We start from the raw sequence: 25,813 nt of genomic DNA on the forward strand, positions 1-25,813 counted from the left end.
ATAACTAAGTCTGTAATGTTTTATGCATCCAATCGTGATCCCCCACAGCCGTTTTTGGCCACCTCCCTAATTAAATTCCAGTGTTGAAGACTTTACTTCTTGGTATTCTTATTTGACTTATGATCTGAATTTCTGTCCTTGTGTATCAGTCTACTTGCACCTGTGCTTCGTGGCTGCCACCTACAGTTGAACTGTATGTGTTCTGCACTTCATTCCACCCTCTTCACCTATTCCAGCAACAGAGGAGGAATTTCCCTTCCCTTCTATGTGTCAGCTTCCCCTTTGAGTGAGTTTCTCTCACCAGTTTATAAATATGCAGCAAGGAAGATATCATCAGGAAATTAAGGTCAGGAACCTTGGAACCAGTGGAAGCAGATGAAGACAGAAAGGAGGAGATCATGATAGGGCAGGTGAAATATCTCACCATGCTGTCCTTTCCTCCGATAAAAAATAAACCATCCTGCCCCTTTAGATACTGGCCCATCTCTTGTATATCACAACTCCTTGCAAGAGTTGTCTATAACTGCTCTGAAACGTCTCTTCCCCTTTCATTTCTGGAATCCACTTCAAATAAGCTCTGGGTCAGAGTCCCAGACACCAACTTCTATGCTGATGAGCACATGGTCAACCCATCAGCAGTACAGGCCAGGACTAAACATTTTTTTTCCCATTTTGAAGGACTTCTTTCACTTGTCTTTAGAATTTTTTTTTTTTTTAAAAGATGTATTTATTTATTTGAAAGGCAGAGTTACAGAGGTAGAGAGAGAGATTGTCTATCTGCTGATTCACTCCCCAAATGCAATGGTTGGAGTTGGAACACTCGCGAGCCAGGAGCCAGGAGCTTCCTCTGGGTCTCCCACACGGGTGTAGGGGCTCAAGGACTCAGGCCATCCTCTGCTCCTTTCACAGGCCATAGCAGAGAGCTGGCTGGATTGGAAGTGGAGCAGCTGGGACTCGAACCAGCACCCATAAAGGATGCTGGCACTGCAGGCGGTGGCTTTACCTGCTATGCCACAGTGCCAGCCCCAGCTTTAGAATGTTTTATGCTCTAGGTTCTCCTAATTTATGGGGCTCCTTCTCAATCTTCCTTGTTGTGACTCCCTCCTCTATCTTTAAAGGACAGAGAACTGTCTCTGGTTCTCATCTTTTTTCTACACTCTTGGTGATACTCAATCTTGTGACTCTTAATACCCACTACTTAACAAATGTTTATCTCTAGCCTTGCTTTTCCCCTTATTTCTGGATATGCATGCCATTCTGTGTGACATCTCTGCTTGGATTCGTATTTAAACTTGTCTAAATCTGAGCATCTGAGCTTCCTGACCTGCTGCAATCACACGTTACAGAAAACTGGGAGTCATTCTACTCTTCCACCCCCACCCCCACTCTAACTGGGTGTTACACTGAGGAACCATGAGCACATTATATACAACACTGTGTCCCTGTCCTCATCTCACATGGGAGTGAATGTTGCTCATGAGGAGTAAATGGCTACGCGTAAACCACCAATTCTTCTGTGTATCACATAGCACACTGCGGTGAGGTTCCTGGCTAACTTTCCAAGAACCTCCCAATATATTACTTGGTATTGCTTATGTTAACACACAAATATCTACCATTGCTTCTTGCTAAAATGCCAAACTTTCGTGTTCAATTTCTCATTCTTCAATACCCAACTGAAGGCCCTATTCTGTGATGTTTTCTTAGGTCCTGATTTGAAACAGGCAACTTCCTGTGCTGTTAGTACTGCACCAGCCTCTCCTGACAGCTCTTTGAGCACATGGTCCACACCTTATTCATCTCCTTTCTGTTGCCAGTAACTAAACAGGTGGGCATTCAAATAAAGACTGTTAAATGAATGAAAAAATTTAAAAAAAATTTGTGGAACCATTTATACAGTGAAATTTGTGAAAGGAAAGGCACACAGATGGCAGGAGACGGGAAAGGAGGTGTGAGGTAAGGACTGCCACTTAACAACTCACTACCTGGCCTTTACAGTTCCCACTCTATTCCAACAGTAACAAGAATTTTTCTAATCAATTTGTGACAACATTTATAAAAGTGTAATTACCGATTTTTTCTTCCAGATCTTTCACTGAGGAGTGTTGATCAGTTTTTATATGTGTTTTCTCTAAAGAATCCTAGATTTTATAGGGAAAACAAAAACAAAAAAGAATTCATTTCATCCCCCATGATGAACTGACCATCTTATTAAGCATGAGAAAATCATTACCGAAGAGAATTCGTACAAAAAGTAATCTGGTCAACAGTCTTTCTTCCTGTGACAGAGCAGATAATACTGACCTATTATGCATCTGGCATGTACTAGAAACAGCAGTATCAAAGGCCAAGATGAACAACCTTACACATACGTAATAAGGAAAAGATGAACTGGTCATTATCATACTTTCAAAACATTTTTTTTTTTTTTTTTGACAGGCAGAGTTAGACAGTGAGAGAGAGACAGAGAGAAAGGTCTTCCTTCTGTTGGTTCACCCCACAATGGCCACTGCACTGCGCCAATCCGAAGCCAGGAGCCAGGTGCTTCTCCTGGTCTCCCATGCGGGTGCAGGGCCCAAGCGCTTGGGCCATCCTCCACTGCACTCCTGGGCCACAGCAGAGAGCTGGACTGGGAGAGGAGCAACCGGGACAGAACCAGCGCCCCAACTGGGACTAGAACCCAGGGTGCCAGCGCTGCAGGTGGAGGGTTAGCCAAGTGAGCTGTGGCGCCGGCCCTCACAACATTTTTGAGAAAACCCTGCAATTTTAGCCAAAGCGAAATACCACTACAGCCAACTCTTCAGATTGACAGTGCAAAAAGAAAAAAAAAAAAAAAAAATCTAACCAGACAAAAATGACTTACGTTTTTTCATATCTAAATGGTTTCCCACTAACCAGCTATACACTTTTGATCATGATATTTAAATGTCTAATCATTTAATCTTAAGTTCAAAATTTTAAAATGATCTCAAGTGAAAGAAGAAATCAGTATAATTAAACAGGATATACTGTAATAAAATGTCTAATGTATTTTTCAGAAATGTGTCATTTGAGTTTAAATACTTTTGACTTCAAACCATAAAAACATTTATATTTATATTTTCTAGTCTATGACAAGAACTAAGAACTTGAATTAAGTAGTACCTTTAATAACATCAACTCTGCTCTCACATCTTGTAATTCAGATTCTTTTTGTTCCAGTGATGACCTTAGGTTTTCATGTTCCATTATGAAAGAGTCTTTTTCATTATGGGTTTCATTTTTGTCATACTTTTGAGACAATTCTTCAACCTGAATTAAAAGATTCTGATTTTCAAGCCTTGTTTTTTCATTGGCATTTTTCATTTCTAGAAGATCAAATTGCAGAGACTCCTTTTCTGCAATGGTTTCTTCTAACTCTCTCCTTAAGAGAGCTTTCTCTTGCTCATAGTCTCTTAATAAACATCTAAGTTCTTCACATTGAACTACATTCTCTTCCTGAAGGAACTTAATATTTTTTTCTAACTCTAATACCTTTTCATCATATTGAGAAGACAAGTTATGTTTTTCCTCATTTAATTTTGCTAAGGCTTCACCTATGGCTTGTAGGACACTTATAGCATCTTGCTCTTCATTTTCTTCTGAAACTTCCGATCCCATCTGTTTAAGAAAACCATACAACTGTGTTTTGACAAATAACTTCTGAGCTTGTTCATTTTCAAACAGTTTACTTAAATCGTCTCGCTCTTCAACTGTTAACTGAAGCTTCTTTTCTAATTCAGTAATATGTTCTTTAAGGCTAACATCATCTTTTCCAGATAAAAGAGCTTCCAAATCCTTACTCAACTGGTTCTTTTCTGAACTTAGTCTATTATTCTCTTCATTAAGAGACTTCACTTCAGATGCCAATGCTTCTTGGTCTTCAGAGAGAGTTTTAACTTGAACCATTAGTTTTTCTACCTGCTGGTCATTTTGGTTCTTTTTTTTTAAAGTTTCTTCTAGCTGTCCTGTTAATTCATTTACCTTTTGCTCTAATTCACTGTTGTACTGGGTACTCTGTTCCACTTTCTCCTCAAGTTCTATAATCAATCTTTCCTGCTTTTCACATTTTTCATGGAGATTATCTACCTCTTCATGAGAATTTTTTATTTTACTTAGGAAATCATCCTTTTCCTCAGTGAGGGAGTTTATCTTTGCTTCCAATTCTTGCAACATGGTATCTCTCTGACTGAGGCTAACTAAGTACTCTTCATTCTTTTCTTGAAGGCTCTTTATGGTATTTTCAAGTTCTGGTACTAATTCTTGTAGAGACAGTAACTTTTCATTTTCTCCTTTGAGCTGATTCACAGTTTCAAGAAGAGCATCTTTCTCATTGAAAGCAGTTCTGAGTTTCTGCTGAAGTTCATGAACATCAGATGCTTGTTGCTGCTTCATTGACTCAAATTCCTGACTTATTTTTCCAGCAGATTCTCCCAGTTCCGTCTGTAAAATTTCCATAATCTCTCGCAAACTCTCATAATTTAAGATTGCTTCTTGCTTTTCTTGCTGTAGGTTTTCACATTGTTCTTTAAGGCCCTGTATTTCAAACATTAATGCTAATTTTTCTTTCTCTGAACTTGACAGAAATGTTTCATTTAGTTCTGATATTTCTTTTTGATATTGATCCTTAAGACTCTGTACTTCTTTGTCATGTTTTTCTACAGTACAGTAAAACTGTCGATTTAAATCTTCTAGCTCAGATTTTAATTTTTCAATTATACAGCCCTGATCTTCTTTAGCTAGTAACAGTTCATTAATTTTAAACTCTAAGTCTTCCCGCTCATGAAAAAACTCATCCTTTACATGTTGGGCATCCATTTCAAGTTTTAATTTAAGATTATTCATATAGGTTACCTCATCTTTTAATATACTATGTTGAGATTCCAGTTCTTTTAAGGTATCTTCTAAGTGTTTGACTTTTTCGTTTACTACCTGGTCTACAACAGTATCTTCTTTTAAGAGCACAGAACATATCTGACTTTCCTGGCTTGCATTTGAGGTGGCTTTCTTCAAGTTTTCTAATTCACATTCATATTTCTCCTGAATATTCTTCTCACTTGCCTCACACTGCTTTACTAAGTTTTCGTTTAGTTGGTTTAACTTATTTATTTCTGTTTCATGCTCCTTAGCTGATGTTTCAATTTGGCACATCAATTCTTTGACCTTTTCTTGGTGTGTAGCTTTCAACTGGAAAAGCTCTTCTTGCAAACTACTTATATCTTTTTGGTAGTGCTGAGAATTAGACTCAATAACTTTTTGGAGGTGAGCAATTTCTTGTTTCTTTTCATCAGTCGTAGCTTCTAACTGCTTCTGTAAATATAAAATTTGCTCCTCAAAAGCTGGTCTAATTTTCTGTATTTCTTCTTGTAGCTTTTTAACATTATCCTCAGAGTCACTCTGAATTTTAAGTTGTTCTGAAAGTTCTAATTGTTTATTTATTGCTGCTTCCAGTTCTTTTTGCAAGCTAGCTTTATCTTCACTGTGTTTGGAATGTACTGCCAACAACTCATTTTTCAGAGTTTCAATTTCTTTCACGTAGTGTCTATGTGACTGTTCAAACTCCTCCCGCACATCTTCCATCTTAGTTACAGAATCCTATTACAAAATAAACACATATAAATTATTTAAGTAAGGCAAAAGAAAGCCCTGCCCTCAGGAAAAATATGATTCTTAGGCTAACTACAGAAAAAAGGAAATGAGCAAAAACAACCCTAGAGAAAGAATGTATCTGCCTTCTTAAGTATTGAATCTATCATTTCAAGTAATAATAACTAGAAAATCTCTGAATTTAATTTTATTTTAAAAGGTGATAAATTATGTAAGCTGTATAAGTCATAAAGCTTTTAACTAACAGCTTCTGAATAAATAGACTTTTTGGATAAAATTAGCCCAGATCTAACTGGCAAGAAAGCAAAAATATGACAATGAATATCCTTGAATTGAATAAGTAATGTGTTATATGTGAAATCAACTGTTCCCCACCCCAACTTTTATTAAAGAAAGACATTACAGCTTTAAGAAAGATTAAAAATGCAACAAATAAATGTTAGTTCTATCTCTGTATAGTCAAGGGATTTCACCTACTTTTCTTTTCACTTTAAAAAATTTTTATGTAATTATTTTCGTTTTATTTGAAAGGCACAAAGACAGAGAGATTTTATACCTAATGGTTTATCTGCCAAATGCCTCCAACAGTCAGGGTTGAACTAGACCAAAGCCAGTATCCTGTACCTTAATCCACATCTCCCATGGGGGTGATGGGGACCCAGGTGCTTCTTCCTGCCTTCCGGAGTACACAGTACATTCACAGGAAGCTGGATGGGAAACACAGTAGCTGGGACTACAGCAGATGATCCAACATGGGTTGTGGCTACCCTAATCACTGTGCTACATGCCCACGCCTCAGTTCCTTTTAAAATCCTGAGTTGTCTCTTTGTTCATGAAATGTAAAAATAAAATTAGATGTGTCTTACCTCAACCTCTTGCTTCATTTTAATATTTTCCTTCTTTAGAGAAAGACACTGCTGTTCACTCTCTGCTTTCTCCAGGAGAACAGCATCCAGACGTTCGGTTAGTGCCTGTTTTGGAAGATCATATGTTGCCTGAGGTTAAAAATATTCTGGATTGACCACATGCATCTTTTCACATTTGCCAAACATGTGAAAGTGTGAATAAAATTTAAAAATATATAAACGTGAGAACGAAGAGAAAAGGAAAAAAAGACATGAGGCTATGAAAAATTTCAACACATTTTTGGAAAACGAACAGTGGAAGAAAAAAGAATTGAACTAGAAAAAAGAAGAAAGATGTAACTGAAGGACAATCACAAGGAAGTACACAGGAGGAGCTGGCAAACACTCCCAGAAATCAGGTGCTTAGGACTGGAGACATCAAATATTTGGTAAACAAAGTAGAACGTTTGGGGTTCAAAAATGGGGAAATGGCCACCTCACTATCTGCTGTGAAGCTAAGATTATTCCCCTAACTACAGTAGCTCTTAGCTCTTTAAAAACTTTTAAGAAAATTTAATCAGTTCTTAACAGATTCAACGCAGTTCAGTTACAATTCCAAGAATATAATGATATAATGATATTTCCTTCCTCACACCAGACCCCCTCTCTCCTTTTTTTTTTTTTTTGGTTTTTGAGATAACATATTTTAAATTTTCCTTACAGTAAAAAGGCTTAATGCTTCATGGAATAAGAAATTTAACAAGCAAAAAGACCCTATTTTATTGGGACTACAGACAACCGTTATAAAAACATATTTGAATGGAAAAATGACTCACTCTGTGGGGAGCAACCCGGACTAGACTAAGTTACTGGAATTAAGACTTATTCTATGCATCTGCTCTCCCACAATATGGCGCTGAGAAGGGAGTAACAACTTCTACCCAGCTGCCTCCAGTTCAACCAATAAACAGCAGGACCTGCTCCTGATTGGAGGAGAGCAGCGTACTCGGCGTGTGGGTAGCAGAGTTGGGATTGGTGGAAGAGGACTATAAAGGAGGAGAGAGACAACATGCACCAGGAACATCTAAGGGGAACATCTATCTGAAGGAACACCTGTGCAGCCCCCGAGAGAGCCAGCCGGCGGTGTGCCGCTCCCCTGCGGAAGTGGGCAAAGTGGCCAGGGGGAACCGCCCTTCCACGGAGGTGGAAGGGACGGCAGCCAACCCAGGAAGAACCAGCAGCAAACCCAGGGAGGGCCGAGCAGACAAAAGAACAGCGCAGGGTCCTGTGTCGTTCCTCCACGAAGACGGGGAGCGACACACTCATATACAGTAAATTTTAAAGTGATCATTAAGACATTCTTTTTTTTTTTTTTTTAAATTCTTTAACAGCCCAACAGTTGCTGCTGGGCCAATCAGAAGCCAGTAGCTTCCTCTGAGTCTCTCAAGTGGATGCAGGGGCTCAAGCACTTGGATCATTCTCTACTGCTTTCCCAAGCTATAGCAGAGAGTTGAACTGGAAGAGGAGCAGTCAGGACTCAAACTGGCGCCCATATGGGATGCTGGTGCTGTAGGCAGCGGCTTAGCTCACTATGCCACAGTACCGGCCCCTAGCATGACATTCTTAACCACTGTTTAGACAAAGGTATAGCACAAAATTTTACAAAACTGTACTTGCAACAATACTGATATACACAGGCATTCCTTTGTTTCTTGATTTGTTTCTTTCTTTCTTTTTTTTTAATTTTAACTCCACATATAAGGGAAAACATGCAGTATTCATTTTTCTGTGTCAAGCTTATTTCACTCAACATGATGTCCTCCAGCTGCAAATGGCAGAATTTTATTTTTTTATTGCTGAATAATATTCACCAAATAATATTCCATTGTGTATATGTACATTTTCTTTATTCATTCATCTGATGATGGACACCTTGGTTCATTCCAAATTTTGGCTACGATACCTTCTGCAATTAAAAAAATTTGGGAACTGGGCAATAATGGGGACAGAGTCACCAGAAGAATAGGCAAGAAATAACCAAGACAGGTTTATTCTCTTGAACAAATTGGATGGGAAAGGAAGTTAATGAAATAGAAAACCAATCAATAAGTCAAAATCAGTTAGTTGAAAAAAATATGCAACCTCTGGCAATACTAATCAAGAGAAGCCAGAAATCATGATATGACAATAACAAAAAAAAGTCTCTGTATAGATCAGAGATTAGTTGAGAAAATATGAAGCAATTATTTATAATACTGAACACAAATGAAATGGATGGGGCCAGTTTTGTGGCATAGTGGGTAAAGCTGCTGAGAGCGGGCATCCTATATGGATGCTGGTTTGAATCCCAGCTGCTCCACTTCTGATCTTGCTCCCTGCTAATGCACCTGGGAAAGCAGCGGAATATGGCCCAAGTGCTGGGGTCCCTGCATCTACATCATGTGGAAGACCTCGAAGAAGCTCTTAGCTCTTGGCTTCAGCCTGTCCCAGCCATGGCTGTTGTGGCCATCTGGGGAGTGAACCGGCAGATGGAAGATCTCTCTCTCTTTCTTTTCCTGCCTTTCCAATAAATAAAATAAATCTTAAAAAAAAAAAGTGAACAAAAATTTCTAGAAAAATACAGCTTTGATGACTCAAGAAAAGTTATACGGCATAATACTGTATCAACTTAAAAAAAATCAAACCAGCAGTTAAAAACAGTCCACCAAAGGAAAGAGATGGTTTTACAGGTGAGGCCTCTCAAATTTTTGAAGAGTGGACAGATTATATCCATTCCACACCAACTTGTCCAGACAAAAACAAGAGTAATTCCTATGTTCTTCTATAAAATCAGATTAACTTGAAACCAAAATCCAAGTATTTCACAGAAAGGAAAAAGCAAAGCCTTATTTTACCATGAATCTAGATGCAAACATAATAGAAAAATTAGTCTGCTATCTCCATCAACACTATATCGAATTTCCCAGCCAGTGAAATAGACTGTAAGAAAGATACATGAAAGAAAGGTAGAGAAAAACTGTCTAAAGATGGTATGACTGCTTAAATAAAAACTCCAGAACAATCTCAATTAGAAACATGTCAGAGTTCATAAAGGAGATAGAAAATTAATGGGCTAAGTAAGCTCCATTTTGAGTATCAGTAGAAAATAATTAGAAACATAATTATAAAGAAGTTATTATTTACAACTTTGGTATCAAAGAATTAGCAAGAGTTTAAGAACAACTTTACCAAAAGATGTGAGAAAAACTTCCACAGGGAAACTACAGATTTCATGCAATCCCAAACAGTTCCAACAGGCTTTTCATGGACTCACATGATTTCAAATGCATACATCAGAGTTCAGAACCAGGCAGGATACTTTTGCATCAACAGACAGAGGTCTTACTCTATCAGGTGTCATGATCTAACAAAAAGCTGAAGAAAAAATAATGAGGACAATACGGAGCTGGCAAAGGGACAACCAACGGGAAGAGGAGGAGGAGTCTGGAAACCAATCCAAATTTAAACACAAATATCAATACTACATCTTTAAAACTCCCCACATTAGACTAGAGGAAGGTTCCTTTAAAAAAATATAAGTAAAAACACTGATTTAAAAAAAAAATAAAAAAGGAGGGGCTGGCATTGTGGCATACCGGGTCACACACAGACACCGGCATCCCACACAGAAACCAGTACGTGTTCTGGCTGCTCCACTCTTGTAATCCAGCTCCCCCCCGCTAATGGCCTGGGAAAAGCAGCAGAAGATGGCCCAAGTGTGTGGGCTCTTGTCACCCATGTGGGAGACCCAGATGACGCTCCTGGCTTCTGCATGGCCCAGTGCTGGCCATTGTGGCAATCTGTGTAGTGAACCAGTGGATGGAAGATCTCTCTCCACCTCCCCACCCTCTGACATTCAAAATAAACAAGTAAATCTTTATTTTCAAAAAAAGAATGTCTGACCATATAAAAAATTAAGACCCCTTGTTTCAAGATACATGTAGGGGCCTAGCAGTTAAGCTGCCAGAATCCCCTAACAATTTGTCTGCATTTGATACCTGTCTCCACCTCCAGACTCCAACTTCTTGCTAATACAGACCCTGCAAGGCAGTGGTGACTTCTCAAGTAATTTGGTTCCCATCCACACAGGAACCTTGGATTAGGCTTCATGGCTCTCAGCTTTGGCACTGGCCCAACCCCAGCCATCAAAGGTACGAAGGGAGTGAACTAGGATATGGTAGCTCTCTTTACCTGTGCCTCTCAAATAAATAAATACTGTTTTTAAAAAGATGTAAGAAATGAAAAGACAAGCCACAAACTGGAAGATACTCATTAAGAAAGATTATCATAAAAAATGACTGCTGGAACTAATAGTAACTTCAATCAAGACCACAATGACCTAACATTTTACAATTGCTTGATTTACAAAAATTATAACATATGACAACACTCAGTGGCTTGAGATATATGAATCTATAGGAATACTTGCACATGGCTGATCAAAGTGTACATTATTTGACATGCATTATAAAGTGGTATGATGTGATCTCCTAAAGTTGAGCCTTCATGTAACTTTTGATGCAAATCCACTCAGGTACCTATGAGAATCTTTTGCACAATTATAAAGAAGATGCCTATTACAAGTTCACAGCTCTGAAATCTACTTCATAAACCTGGTCATAACATTAATAGGCTAGTCCATGACTGAACTGTAATAATAATAAACAACAGATTCTCCAGTAGTCAGTAGTGATACACAATGATACAGATGAGCTGCAGGAAAAAAGCAAAAAAGTCCTAACACATAATAAACATGATACCTTTGTAGTGAAGTTAAAAACTAAAATCAAGAAAGATTTCAAATGACACTTCTAGATAAAATAAAACCTTCTCCAAGGAAAGGAAAAGGAATGATAAACGTGAGATTCAGGATGATGGCTAACTTTGGTGTGAGAAAGTTGTGGGGTGGGGATTACATAGGTAGATGTACATTATGTTCAAGACTCTGGCTTTTCTTTGGGGTTCTCAGGCAGTTACACTGAAAATAATTAAATCTGAAGGACAGAGAATGCAAAAGAAGTAAACTTGGAGACAATAAGAATATAGTCCCTCAGAGAGATAACAGAACATGATGAATCTTTAAATAATATGGGAGAAAACAGAATATACAGATTTCAATAATGAGCTCTTTGAAATTAAACATTTAATGGTTGGCAGTTGGCGCAGCGATTGAGACATGGCTTGGGATGCCCACAACCCATACTGGGGTGCCTAGGTTCCAGACCCGGCTCTGCTCCTGATTTTGGCTTCCTGCCAAGGCATATGCTGGGGGATAGGAGGTGACAGCTGAATTAGCTGGGTCTCTGCCTCCCACGTGGGAGACACAGATTAAGTTCCTGTCTCCCAGCTTCAGCCTCAGCACCCCAGGTGCTGCACGCATCTGGTGGGCACACCAAGGGATGGGAGATTTCTGTCTGCTTCTCTGTCTCCTGGTGCTCTAATAAGTAAATTCGACACCAAATGAGAGTTTCATTGTAATGGTAGACAAATAAAAATGATATTTCTTGGATAAAACAGAAAACCAGAAAGAAAACATACATAAATTCTAGATGAGCATTCCAAGTAGTTCTGTGGCCTATTCTCTATAACCAACCCTTTCTTCCTTACCTGCTTCTTCTATTGACATTATCAATGCTCAAATCTAAAAGCCTTGATTACCCAGGTAGATAGGATGATGAAGCAAAGACAAGCAGTCGAGGTCCTGGACCAACTCTAGAACTGCCTACCTCTGAACTACTTCTGTAAATACTACTAATAAAAGCCCCTTGGTGTCTAAGAAAACAGAATCAAAGCAGATGTAGAAAAATTTAGTCCCATGTCAAATTATAGCTACCAATCAAGTATGATAATAGAACAAAGGCAATTTTAAATACAAGACAAAAACATATCTCTCATGTGTTCATCCTTAGGAAACTAGAGGTCGTGAGTTTCCAAAATGAGCTAGTTAACCCAGAAAGTGAGTGACGTGGGACCCAGCAAATGGGAATTCAACATAGGAAAGAGGTGTAGGGGTCACAGAATCAGCACCAACGTCAGTTTCAGCACTGTGCAGCAGGCCTAGGAAGAGAACCAGCAGCTCAAATTACTGCAGGGAGACAGGAGGCTCAGAGGCAGAGGCGGCACATCAACGCACGGAAGAGGATACAGTGCAGCGACATCTGAGAGCAACAATGGTCTCTGGGGACGGACACACGGATAAAGACAATGGGAAAGTGACAGCATCTCTGAAGTCAAAAGCCATGAACACTGGAGATATCACCAATCCAACTGGGAGAGCGGATTGGCTATGCTGAGTTGGAGGAAGTGAGAAGTGAAATATGTGAAGCCTTTATTTCCCCCCTCATCAGGCAGCTAGAAATAAAATTGCAAGTTGTGGGTCAGTGCAGTTCAGGGACGGAACTATCTATAGATTTCACATGCATGCAGGCGTGTGAGTGTACACAGAGGTGGAGGAAGAGAGAGGTCATCATTCTGACCATAGCCAGGTTTTCCGACGGGGCTGGGGAAGAGCAAGACAGAGACTCAGCCATAATTACAGAGCACATGCAAAGCAGAGAGAGAGAAGATCATTTCAGACAGAAAGGAACTAGATAGCATGAACTCTCTCTTTTTGTAGTGAGCCAGAGAGGTTAAAAAAAAAAAAAAAAAAAAAAAAAATTTATCCAAGGCTGGTGAAGACATGGGAGAATAGGGACAGAAAGTCAGATAACCTCTGGCAGGCTGAAAAAAATTAAAGCTATATTCACAATTATTACCTTAATAATATCATCAGTTCCTCCAGCAACAGCTTTTGATTTGAGTTCTTCAACTTCTTTCTCCAATTCTAAACAATAAACAAAAGATGCCAGCTTAGAAATGAAGACAACAATTACTGGCTAAACTGGTAAGTACATTCTTAAAAAAAGCCCCACATCGATAAATCAGAATATACTTAGGAAGCAGAGACATTGAGAAAGTGCTACATTCACCTACATAATATTACCTTTTCTTTTCCTTTTTATTATGGAAAACTTCAAATAGAAAAGTAGAGAATAGTATGATTAATCTCTATGAATTCATTATTCCATTTTAGCAATTATTCCATGATATACTTCATTTCACCCCAACCTGTACTCCCTCCTTCCCCCTAATAATGTTGAAGGAAATCCCAGACATATTAATTCAGCTGTAAACACTATTATGTAATCTTAAAGGAACACCTAGCTCTGTATGGAGTGTGTATATATAAGAAGTATTTATTTTCACACAGGCAAGGTGGAGAGAAAGGGAGGGGAGGGAGGGAGAAAGAAAGAGGGAGGGAGAGGGAAATCAAGATCTTCCATTAGCTGGTTCACTCCCCAAATGCCTATAACAGCTGCAGCTGGACAAGGTCAAAGCCAGCAGCCCAAAACTCCATCCGGGTCTGCCATGTGGGTAGTAAGGACTCACAATACTTGAGCCATCATTGCCGCTTCCCTGGATACACATTAGTAGAAGCTGAATGAGAATCAGAGCTTACTAGAAGCAGGCACTCCAACCTGGGATGCAGTGCATCTTAACCACTGAGCCAGACACTCAACTCTAATTTATCTTCACTTTTACTTGAAAGGCAGGGTCTTCCATCCACTGGTTTACTCCCTAATTGCCCACAACTGCTGGGACTGGGCCAGGTTGAATCTAGGAGCCCAGAACCCAATCCAGGTCTCTCACGTGGGTGGCAGGGACCCAACCTGAAGAGCAAGACAGACTCATCTACTGTCTCCCAGAATGCACATCAGCCATGAAGTTAGACTGGAAGCAGAGCCAGGACTCAATCAGCACCTCCAATGTGGGATGTGGGTGCTCCAAGCAGCAACCTAACGGCTGCACCAAACACTGCTCCCCATCCTCATCCCTTGAAGTATAAATGCTAATCTGAATATTTTTTCTTTTGTTTAAGATTTGTTTATTTTTGGCCGGTGCCGCGGCTCACTAGGCTAATCTGCCTGTGGTGCCGGCACCCCAGGTTCTAGTCCCGGTCGGGGCGCCGGATTCTGTCCTGGTTGCCCCTCTTCCAGTCCAGCTCTCTGCTGTGGCCCGGGCATGCAGTGGAGGATGGCCTAAGTGCTTGGGCCCTGCACCCCAAGGGAGACCAGGAGAAGCACCTGGCTCCTGGCTTCGGATCAGTGCGGTGCGCTGGCCGCAGTGTGCCAGCTGCGGCAGCCATTGGAGGGTGAACCAACGGAAAAGGAAGACCTTTCTCTCTGTCTCTCTCTCTGTCCACTCTGCCTGTCAAAAAACAAAAACAAAAACAAAAACATTTGTTTATTTTCAAAGTCAGAGTTTTTTATATATATATATAGAGAGAGAGAGAGAGAAAGAGAGAGAGAGGGAGGGAGGGAGGGAGGGAGAGAGAAAGAAGAGAAGAGAAGAGGAGAGGAGAGGAGAGGAGAGGAGAGGAGAGGGGAGGGGAGGGGAGAGGAGAGATCTTCCATCCATGGGTTCAATCCCCAGATGGCCTCAATGGCTAGTGCTGAGCCAGGCAGAAGTCAGGAGCCAGGAGCTTCATCCAGGTCTTCCACATGGGTGGCAGGGGCCCAAACACTTAGGCCATCTTTTGCTGCTTTTCCCAGGCAATTAAACAAGGCAGTGGACCAGAAGTGGAGCAGAGCAGCCAAGACACAAACCAGTGCCCATACAGGATGCTGGCGTTGTAAGCAGCAGCTTTACCACTTCACCACAATGCCAGCCCTTGAATATTTCTTTTTTAAAAAAGATTTATTTATTTGAAAAACAGAGCTACAGGGAGAAAGAGAGAGAGGGAGAAAGGGGAGAAAGAGAGAGAGAAGGGGGAAAGGGGGAAAAAGGGAAGGGGGGAGGGGGGGAGGGGGAGAGAGGGAGGGGGAGGGAGATAGAGACGGAGGGAGAGGGAGAGGGAGAGCAGACACTGATCTTCCATTAGCTGGTTCACCCCCAAACGGCTACAATGGCCACTGCGGTTGACACCAGGGCCTGAAATTCTATCCTGACTCAACGTGTGGATGGCAAGAGCCCAAGTACTTGGCTAATTTCTGCTGCTTTCCCAGGCAAATTAGAAGCGAGCTGGATCAGAAATGGAGGCAGTGGCTTAACCTGCTTTCACCACAACACTGGCCTTGCATCTGAATATTTCATTAACACACGTACAGACTGGAAACCAGAACCTATTCCTAAAGTAGGTGAGGCCTCCACCCACAGTGCCAGCATCCCATATGGGTGCCAGTTAGAGTCCTGGCTGATCTACTTCCAACCCAGCTCCCTGTGCATGTGTCTGGGAAAGCAGCAGAAGATGGCCCAAGTCCTTGGGCCCCTGCACCCACGAGGGAGATCTGGAAGAAGCTCCTGGCTCCTGACTTCCGACTGGCTCAGCTCCAGCCATTGCAGCCATCTGGGGAGTGAACCAGCAGATGGAAGACTGACTGACTGACCTCTCTCTTTGCTTCCCCCCACCCGTGTATAACTCTGCCTTGCAAATGAATCTTTTTATAAAAGGTTTATTTATTTATTTGGAAGGCAGAGTTACAGGGAGGCCATCATCTGCTGCCCTCCCAGGCACATCAGCAGGAAGCTGCATCAGAAGCATGGTAGTCAGTGTTGAACTGGCACTACGATACAGCATATGGGCATCCTGATGGAGGGCTTGTTCTGCCTGGCCACACACCCGCCTGCTCCAGATAAATTACTCTTGATCACAAGCTGATCCAATGTCCCAAAACGTAACTTGACTTCTCCTAACAGAAAATCAGTTTTGGGTGTTTAGGCTGAGCAGTTAACAATTGTTAAGTCTCAGAAATTCAAGAGTTCACCCAAATATACCAAAAGAAGTCATGAACATTTTCTTTTTTTCCTTTTGAAATAAAAAGGAAACTGTGGCAAATAAATATACCTCAAATGTTCAGGACCGGAAATGTTTAAAAATCACTTTAGGACCCTTTTTACGTCTCTGGCTATAACTTCGTGTCTTTTAATATTTCAACTGACTCCTCCAGAGTCAGTTTACTTTATACTTTACTCAGAAGACTATAGAATCCCCATGAAGGAAACAAATACTCAACAAACATAGTTTTAATCCTCTTGCCTGACTTTAACAAATGCAGATGACTTCAGTTTAGGAATGTGAGGTAATAAAAAAAAATCAGTCTCCAGTGTCTAAGATGTATTTGGAGTCTCTGGAAAACAAAAACGTGCTAAGGTGCTGCTAACAATCTACCGTTTTAAACCGTTATCCAATGAGAGTGGTCAAAGTCAGTATTTTCAGCCCAATACCTGTGCACCTTGATTTAGCTTTCTGTATTAGCATCATCTGCTTCTTGGCGAACTTGATGAGGTCTTCCTTGGGCAGCGTTTCCAGCTGAAAGATGCAGTCATGTTACCAACTCGTTACCACTCACGTTCCCAGCACACCACAAGAGAAAGAAGACGCCCGCTTAAACATTCTGCTGAATGCCAACCAAATACCACACTTGGTTCCAAGGGCTAAAAAAGTAAATGCAACTGCAACTCAATAGTTATTACCATGCATCTACTAAAAACATGAAAATTAGCTACACAACTACTGTGAAAGGCAAAAAACAGCACAATAGCACGTACCCTCTTATGAACCGTGCTATTCTAGATTGATGCTAAACTCTGATTTAACCGTAAAATTACTGGCTTAGAACTAATGCTACTCAAGAAACCTGAAAGCCATGAAAATACTTTTCTTGAACACTGAAGGAAGTTTTGAGCCACGAGAAAATCTGAGTATAACTACAGCAACAACAAGATGCATCCGGTTACTTAACAGCTGAAAAATTAAGCTTTACCATTTTTGAAAACTACTGAACCTTAGTGAGCTGTTTTCTCATCTGTAAGTGGGGACCACGAGGCTTAAACCGAGTGCGTGCACAGGTAAGCGTCCGAAACTTGATCCACAACCAATAAATCCCAGCAATAAACCCCTATCTTTGCAAATCATCGACTGTTAAACACTGGGGCCATAAACACTGCCCAGTTCAGTTCCCTTTGCATGTGGGAGGCGGGCCCAGGGAACAGTCCCTGGATTCCTTCCTCGGTCCCGAATGCACAGGTCATACTGCTCTGCGCGATGTTTGAACAACTGCAGGAACTCTCAGCAGCGCTAACCAGGATCAGGAAGCGGACGAAACGTCAAGTCGTTGCACACCACGAACCCCAAGCCCAGAAATACGTGGCTGCCTGGCCATTAAAACCGAGACCCCTTCCGCAGCCACCCCGGACGCTCGCCACGGCTCTGCAGTCCACCATCCCGCTCTGCACCTTCGACTTCCCGGTCCCGGGGGTGCTGGGTGCGGCCGTCCCATCCTGCGCAGGGTCCTGCGAACGAAGCCCAGGTGTCACAACTCCGGTCCCCACACGGGACGCGCCCACCCTCAACAAGCAGAAGCCCTCCCCGGGAACCAGCGGACGGAAGACCTTCGGCTGACGAGACAAGGGGGCGGCGGCTTGGCGCCGGGGCTCTCGGGGACGGGCAGGTGACCGCGAGCGGCTGGGGGCGGCGCGCAGGCGGCGGGCCCCCAATTCTCGCGCGGAAGGCTCGGCGCCAGCACCCCCGGGCTATGTTACCTCCATCGTCCACCGCCGCCGGGTCCCCGTGGCCCCGTAACCCAGCAGCGCCTCGGCCGCCGCCGCGCTTCCGTCGGCGGGCGCCTCTGACGTACACTCGGCTGGGAGTCAAAGGTCGCGCTCTGCGCGCGGCACCGCCCACCCACGTCGCCATGGCTACGGCCGGCGGCGCTTCCGCTTCCGCTTCCGCCTGGACGTGCTGGCGCCCGAGTCCGGCGCTTCCGGGGCGCGGAAACTGACGGTGTTTCATGCAACGTTTGGAGACCCGTGCATACTGAGGGGACTTGAAAAACTTAATGGAAAGTGAGTGTTAAGAAAGACCTATGCGTGGGGTTCAAACATTTTTGCATCAAAATAAAGGACCTTTAGTGCCATTTTCCACCTACTTTTTGAAGCACCCGCATATTACTCAATTTCTTGTAATTTGAAATGGCCAAAAGGATGTGAAAAGACAGCGTACAGTGTGTGTTAAACAGTAGTTAATAATTTTGAGGTAAGGCAAGGGTCAAATAATAGAGAAAGGACATTATGATGGCCTCCCTAACACTTTTTTTTTTTTAATTTTGTTTAAGGACTACAACTTCATGCATTTAATACATACAGATTTGGGAGCATAGTGATTCTTTCCTACCCCTACCCACACTACCACCCCTCTCCCCTCCTGCTTCCCCTCCCACTCCCATCCTCTACAGAGATCAACCTCTCAGTTAAATTTTATACTCATAAAATTGACCCTACGCTAAGCAGAGAGTTCACTGATCAGTATGAAGCAAGAAACAAAACCAACCAACCAAGGACAAAAAAATATTGTTTCTCAACCAACATCAAGGCATCTCAAAGTGTAAATTTCACTCCTACAGATTACATTTTAGGTACTATATTAGATACCACTGATCAGAGAGAACATAATGGTATTTGTCTTTTTCTGACTGGCTTATTTCACTAAGTGTGATGGTTTCCAGTTGCATCCATTTTCTTGCAAATGAAAGCACTTCATATTTTTTACATTGTGTAGTATTCCATAGTGTATATATACCATGATTTCTTTCTCCAGTCCTCAGTTGATGGACATCTGGGTTGATTCTGTATCTTAGCTATTGTGAATTGAGCTGAGATGAACACAAAGGTACAAAGGTACAGAGTACTCTTTCTCTCTTTCTTTTTTTTTTTTTTTTTTTTTTTTTTTGACAGGCAGAGTGGACAGTGAGAGAGAGAGACAGAGAGAAAGGACTTCCTTTTGCCGTTGGTTCACCCTCCAATGGCCGCCGCGGCTGGCGCGCTGCAGCCGGCGCACCGCGCTGATCTGATGGTAGGAGCCAGGTGCTTCTCCTGGTCTCCCATGGGGTGCAGGGCCCAAGCACTTGGGCCATCCTCCACTGCACTCCCGGGCCACAGCAGAGAGCTGGCCTGGAAGAGGGGCAACCGGGACAGAATCCGGCGCTCCGACCGGGACTAGAACCCCGTGTGCCGGCGCCGCAAGGCGGAGGATTAGCCTACTGAGCCACGGCGCCAGCCCCAGAGTACTCTTTCATATGTTGATTGCATTTCCTTTGGGTAAATTCCCTAGATTGGTGTGGCTGGGTCATATGGTAGGTCTGTATTCAGCTTTTTGAGATATCTCCATATTTCTTCCACAGTGGCTGTACCAGTTGACATTCCCACCGACAGTGGATTGAGGTACACTTCTCCCCACATCCTCACCAGCATTTGTCATTTGTTGATTTCTGTATAAGGGTCATTCTAAAGGGGGTGAGGTGAAGTCGCCTTGTGGTTATGATTTGCATTTCCCTGATGGCTAGTGATCCTGAGCATTTTTTCATGTGTCTGTTGGCCATTTGAATTTCCTCTCTTGAAAAACGATGTTCAGGTTCTTTGCCCATTTCTTGATTAGGTGGTTTGTTTTGTGGTGGTTGAGTTTCTTGAGCTCTTTATAGATCTGGAAATTAATCCTTTGTCAGCTTCATAGTTTGCAAATAATTTCTCCCATTCTGTCGGTTGCCTCGTCACTTTACTGAATGTTTCTTTTGCAGTGCAGAAGCTACTCAGTTTGATGTAATAATATTTGTTAATTTTGGCTTTGATTGCCTGTGCTTCTGTGGTCTTTTCCAAGAGGTCTTTCTCTATGCCAATGTCTTGTAGGGTTCTCCCAATGTTCTCCAATAATTTGATGGTATCATGTTGTAGATTTAGGTCTTTGAACATTTTGAGTGGATTTTTGTGTAAGGTGTAAGGTAAGGATCTTGTTTCATGCTTCTGCATGCAGATATCCAGGAGTTGCCTTTGTTCCTTGGTCAAAGATAAGTTGGTTGTAGATGTGTGGATTAATTTCTGGAGTTTCTATTCTGTTGCATTGGTCTACATGTCTGTTTTTGTGCCAGTACCAGGTTGTTTTGATTATAACTTCCCTGTGGTATGTCTTGAGGTCTGGTATTATGATGCCTCCAGCTTTGTTTTTATTGTTTAAGATTGATTTTGCTATTTGGGGTCTGTTGTATTTCCATATGAATTTTAGGATCTTTTTTTTCTGTATTTGAGAAGAATGTTGTTGATATATTGATTAGGATTGCATTGAATCTATAAATCGCTTTCAGTAGTATGGATATTTTGCAGATGAATGTGGAAGATTTTTCCACTTTTTAATATCTTCTATTTCTTTCTCTAATGTCTTATAATTTTTATCATAGAAATCTTTGATGTCTGTGGTTAAGTTTATTCCAAGGTACTTAAATTTTTTGTAGCTATTGTGAATGGGATTGATCTTAGAAGGTCTTTCTCAACTATGGCATTGTCTGTGTATACAAAGGCTATTGTTTTGTGTGTTGATTTTATATCCTGCTACTTTTCCAAACTCTTTTATAAGTTCCAATAGTCTCTCTGTGGAGTCTTTTGGGTTCCCTATGTATAGAATCATCTCATCAGCAAATAGGGGTAGTTTGACTTCTTTCTTCTCTATTTGTATCCCTTTGAAAAGCGGAGTTACAGAGAAGCAGAGGAAGAAGGAGAGAGAGGGAGAGAGGGAAGGAGGGAGGGAGGGAGGGAGGAAGAGAGAGAGAGAGAGAGAGAGAGAGAGTGAGTCTTCCATCTGCTGGTTCACTCCCCAAATGGCTGCAATGGCTGGATCTGGCCGATCCAAAGCCAGAAGCCTGGATCCTCCTCTGGGTCTCCCACGTGGGTCCTTGGGCCATCTTCTACTGCTTTCCCCGGAGAGAGCTGCATCAGAGGTGGAGCAGCTGGGACTCAAACCGGCACCCATGTGGGATGCTGGCACTGCAGGTGGCGGCTTTACCTGCTATGCCACAGTGCTGACCCCACAACCAAAATTTTTAATGTATTAATGGCAGCAAGTACTGTCAAAGAAGAGTGGATAAATGGTTTGGCAGATAGTGTTGGAAAACTTCAAGACTATGAGCAGCCTTTGAGCAACAGAGGAATTTCTGCTGCTCTAACTACATGAAGTACATTGCCTTTTACATCTCAGGTACTCCATGTATATTTAATGGCATTCATGAATTGATGTGGAAAAGAATCAAAGTAAGAGAACTTAAGACTACTTGTCAGTGTTTTCCAGGTTTTGAATAAGACTAGAACTGACAAGGATATTTGTTCTATCAATGGAAAATTAGAATGTTTTTCTCCTTCCATGGGGATTTACTCCAGCTTCAAGAACTGGCGTTTAGGGCCAGCTTGTCCTCACTGCCACTCTCCTTTCTGTGTATCATTTCTTTCCTGGGATGTTGGAGGCAGGCATAATGTCCTTGACCATCTGATGGCCTCTGCTGTTGTTCCTTTTAAAGAAAAACTCTCAGGGCTGTGGTGTAGCGGGCTAAGCCTCTGCCTGTAGCACCAGCATCCCACAAGGGCACCAGTTCATGTCTTGACTGCTCCACTTCTGATCCAGCTCTCTGCTATGGTTTGGGAAAGCAGTAGAAGATGCCCCAAGTCCTTGGGGCCCTGCATCTGCAGTGGGGGACCCTGAGGGAGCTCCTGGTTCCTGGCTTTGGATCGTCCCTGCTCCTGCCATTGTGGCCATTTGGGGAATGAACCAGAGGGTGGAAGACGTTTCTCTCTCTGTCTCTCCCTCTCTCTGTAACTCTGCCTTTCAAACAAATAGGTCATGATTCTCAAGTGTCCATACTGGTGGATTCTACTTTCCACTAGTAAGTCAGGATTTGTGTCTGTGTATTATGTGATTATTTCACTAGTTCACTGTGGCTTCTATACTAAAATCCTGAAGACTGGGTGGCTTGAACAACAGAGAAGTGCCTTCTCACAGTTCTGGAGGCTGGAAGTCCAAACGTGTCAGTTGGCAGGGTGGGTTTCTTCAGAGGCTGTGGGGGAGACAGTTCCCGGCCTCTGTCTCCTGGGCTTGTAGATGGCTGTGTTCCCTGTGTCTCGTCACACTGCCTTCATCCTAGGCATGTCTCTGTAGCCATTTCCCCCTTTGTGTAAGAACCTGGTTATGGTGCATCAGGATCCTTCTAAATGACCTCATTTTAACGTGGTTACCTGAGTGAAGACCCTGTTTCCCAATAAGGTCGTATTCTGAGGTACTGGGAGTTAAGACTTGAACATGCGAGATTGACGGGTGGGGGACATAATTCAGTCCACAGCAGTTATCATCTCCAAAGGGCACCTGTAACCAACTAAGCCTAGAGGATTGAGGAAAATGACGTCTCTGGGGAAGTGGGAGGACTGGAGTTGGTGGAGCCCAAGAACAGCACTGATGGCACCTGCTTGGTTGGGGCACGGGAGAGGCTGGCAGAGGCAGGCCCCCGGGGAAGATGCTGGTGGACACAGATGAAAGAGTATTTTTCCTACTCCATCATTTGCCATAATTCACAGTTTTACTTAGTCCTTCCGATTTAAGAGAAAAGCTGCAAAAAATAGTAAAGAAATTCTGTATAGCTTTCCCTCATGTTAACCATTTGCTGCATGTGCTATGTAGCAGTGAACCTTTACAAACAAGACAGATGAGAAGTACTATTCTTTAATTTTTCTGCTGGGCCAGCACCGTGGCTCACTTGGCTAATCCTCTGCCTGCAGGGCCGGCATCCCATATGGGCGCTGGATTCTAGTCCCGGCTGCTCCTCTTCCAGTCCAGCTCTCTGCTGTGGCCCGCGAAGGCAGCGATGGATGGCCCAAGTGCTTGGGCCCTGCACCCGCATGGGAGACCAGGAAGAAGCACCTGGCTCCTGGCTACGGATTGGTGCAGCGTGCAGGCCATAGCGGCCATTTTGGGGGTGAACCAACAGAAGGAAGACCTTTCTCTCTGTCTTTATCTATATCTGTATCTGTCAAGTAAATAAAAAAATACCCTATAATTTTTCTAGTGCTTTCTCAGCTCTTCCTGAAATTCCAGCAGTGGTTTGCAAGGCACTACAGTCTGACTCCAGGTGCATCTGCAGCCTTGACTGTGGCTGCTCTTCTGCCATTTGCACTCACTTTTCCTTCTGTGGGATGCCTTTTCTTCCAGTACCCACCTGGATTACTCTTATTCAGGTCTTTCCTGAAGTATTATCTTGGCGAGTTCTCTTGTTGCCACTCTATTTTAAAAGTATTTCAGGGGCTGGCGCTGTGGTGTAGGGGATGAGGCCACCGCCTGCAGTGCTGGCATTTCATATGGGTGCCGGTTTGAGTCCTGGCTGCTCCACTTCCGATCCAGCTCTCTGCTGTGGCCTGGGAAAGCAGAATAAGATGGCCCAAGTCCTTATGCCCCTGCACCCACATGGGAGACCTGGAAGAAGCTCCTGGCTCCTGGCTTCAGGTCGGCACAGCTCCTGCCATTGCCTCGCCCTCTCTCTCTGTGTAAGTCTTTCAAGTAAATAAAAATAAATCTTAGAAAAAAAAGGTATTTCAAACCTGTTTCCTCTTGCACTCTGTATTTCACTACCTTGCAAGAATTTAGAACCTCAGTTCAAAGTTAGCAGTACATTTACGTTATTAATCATGTACACACAGCTAGCACTGCAGCTCACTAGGCTAATCCTCCGCCTGCGGTGCCGGCACATCGGGTTCTAGTCCCGGTCGGGGTGCAGGATTCTGTCCAGGTTGCTCCTCTTCCAGTCCAGCTCTCTGCTGTGGCCCGGGAGTGCAGTGGAGGATGGTCCAAGTGCTTGGGCCCTGTACCCGCATGGGAGACCAGGAGGAAGCACCTGGCTCCTGGCTTCAGATCGGCACAGTGCCAGCCGTAGTGGCCATTTGGGGAGTGAACCAACGGAAGAAAGACCTTTCTTTCTGTCTCTCTCTCTCTCTCTCTCACTGTCTAACTTTGCCTGTCAAAAAATTAATCATGTACACACAAGATGTGGGCACACACATACACACACACACACATGTGCATGAATCTGAAACAGAGAAAGAAGGAGAGGCACAGAGAGAGGTCTTCCATCTGATGGGTCACTCCCCAGATGGCTGCAATGGCCAGAGTTGAGCTGATCCGAAGCCAGGAGCCAGGAGCTTCTTCTGGGTCTCCCACATGGGTGCAGGGGCCCAAAGACGTGGGCCATCTTCTGCTTTTCTAGGCCATAGCAGAGAGCTGGATCAGAAGAGGAGCAGCTGGGACTAGAACTGGCACCCATATGGGATGACAGGGCTTTAACCCACTGCACCACAGCACCAGCCCCTGTATAGGGTATTTCTGATGTGCCTTTGAAATCCAAATGGAGAGGCCAAGAAGACAGTTGGATGTAGGAGCCTCAGCTTTGGAGGCCATCCAAACCCCTCCTGGAAAATATATTGTGGGCATTTGTAGTGATTTGGTTTCAATAAAGTAGGAACAGAGTTGTCTGCTCGGAGTGAGTTTAAACCTTGAAGTGAGTGGAAAACACTTGAAATGGTTGAGAACTTTGATGAGTGAAACCTGACTGCAAAGAGACAGGGAGTTTCCAGCTGAAATCAGATAAAGGACAGTCAGGTTCAACAGCATAATCTTCAACAATTATTAACCTCAAAGCCAGTCGGGGCTACTATGCAACTTTACAGTTTCACCGGGGAGGCCCTAGAAATAGGCGATTCCAGCCTGGTGATTAAGGGACCTTTGGAATGAGAAATTGCAGGGCACAGATTAGGGGCAGAATCAGATGGAGAAGAGGTTAGGGGAAGAAGGAAGAATTGATGTAACCGAGATCTAAATAAGGCAAGGAGAGAGAGAGAGAGAGTTTTTAGGAGTGTGGGCGTAATAAGTCTTGAAAAGAAGGGCACTCTGATCCCACAAGAGAGAGTTCTGATTTTTGCAGAGTGGTGTGAGGTGTTTCTGGCTAGTCAAGAGTTCATGGGGTGCTGAATTTAAAAACTGATGAAAGTCACTGTTGGGAGTCAGAGTCCTGGATGGCTGTGTATCCAGAAGTGACTGTCCCAATGGCAGCCGGGTGCAGCGGAGGCGGATGGTGAACCAGGGGCATGATGCGGTTGGCTTCTCCACCTGACAGAGGCTGCCAACGCGACTGGCTGCCACTTGCTGTCTGTCCACCTCGTTTCCCTGCCCAGCCTTGTCCAGGGTTAGATGCGCATATGCTCAGGCTCCTGGGTGGTCTAAGCCTTAAATATAGGGTGACCTGGTTCTGCATGGTGAAATGCTAGATGTCTGTTGGAGGAGGGTTTTCAGGAAAATGATTTGCTTTTTTATGAACAAATGTAGACGTCCCCTGTTTTCTCTGCAGTTATGGCAGCCATCTCTCTCTCTATCTCTTTTTTTTTAATTTATTTGATGGGTAGAGTTACAGACA

The 25,813-nt window shown here is 43.0% G+C and overlaps 1 protein-coding gene and 1 long non-coding RNA gene across 12 annotated transcripts in view; one reads left to right on the top strand and one right to left on the bottom strand.

Annotated features, from left to right (window-relative positions):
- GCC2 (GRIP and coiled-coil domain containing 2) overlaps positions 1-18,241 on the bottom strand; it is a 55,905-nt gene extending 37,664 nt beyond the window's left edge. For 5 of the 6 annotated variants that reach the window (XR_011386423.2, XM_051834680.3, XM_051834681.3 and 2 more), the window contains exons 1-7: positions 18,090-18,241; positions 17,784-17,840; positions 16,773-16,857; positions 13,265-13,332; positions 6,492-6,596; positions 3,145-5,613; positions 2,072-2,141 (exon numbers count right to left, since the gene is read on the bottom strand). Coding sequence is in view for 5 of the 6 variants with exons in the window: in XM_051834680.3 (XP_051690640.2) it covers positions 2,072-2,141; positions 3,145-5,613; positions 6,492-6,596; positions 13,265-13,332; positions 16,773-16,857; positions 17,784-17,840; positions 18,090-18,095 (2,860 nt within the window). In the remaining variant the exon portion in view is untranslated. The remainder of the gene's footprint in view (positions 1-2,071; positions 2,142-3,144; positions 5,614-6,491; positions 6,597-13,264; positions 13,333-16,772; positions 16,858-17,783; positions 17,841-18,089) is intronic. The other variant, XM_051834687.3, reaches the window with a different exon arrangement.
- Positions 18,242-18,263: 22 nt separating this feature from the next.
- Positions 18,264-25,813, top strand: part of LOC103346696 (uncharacterized) — a 166,359-nt gene continuing 158,809 nt past the window's right edge. For 5 of the 6 annotated variants that reach the window (XR_016230151.1, XR_011386434.2, XR_016230153.1 and 2 more), the window contains exons 1-2: positions 18,264-18,392; positions 19,727-19,766. This is a non-coding gene — a long non-coding RNA (uncharacterized LOC103346696). The remainder of the gene's footprint in view (positions 18,393-19,726; positions 19,767-25,813) is intronic. The other variant, XR_016230152.1, reaches the window with a different exon arrangement.

Source organism: Oryctolagus cuniculus, chromosome 2, assembly GCF_051225735.1.
Source record: "Oryctolagus cuniculus isolate XC-2025 breed Fujian yellow rabbit chromosome 2, ASM5122573v1, whole genome shotgun sequence".
In the NCBI taxonomy this organism is placed as follows: Eukaryota; Metazoa; Chordata; class Mammalia; order Lagomorpha; family Leporidae; genus Oryctolagus; species Oryctolagus cuniculus.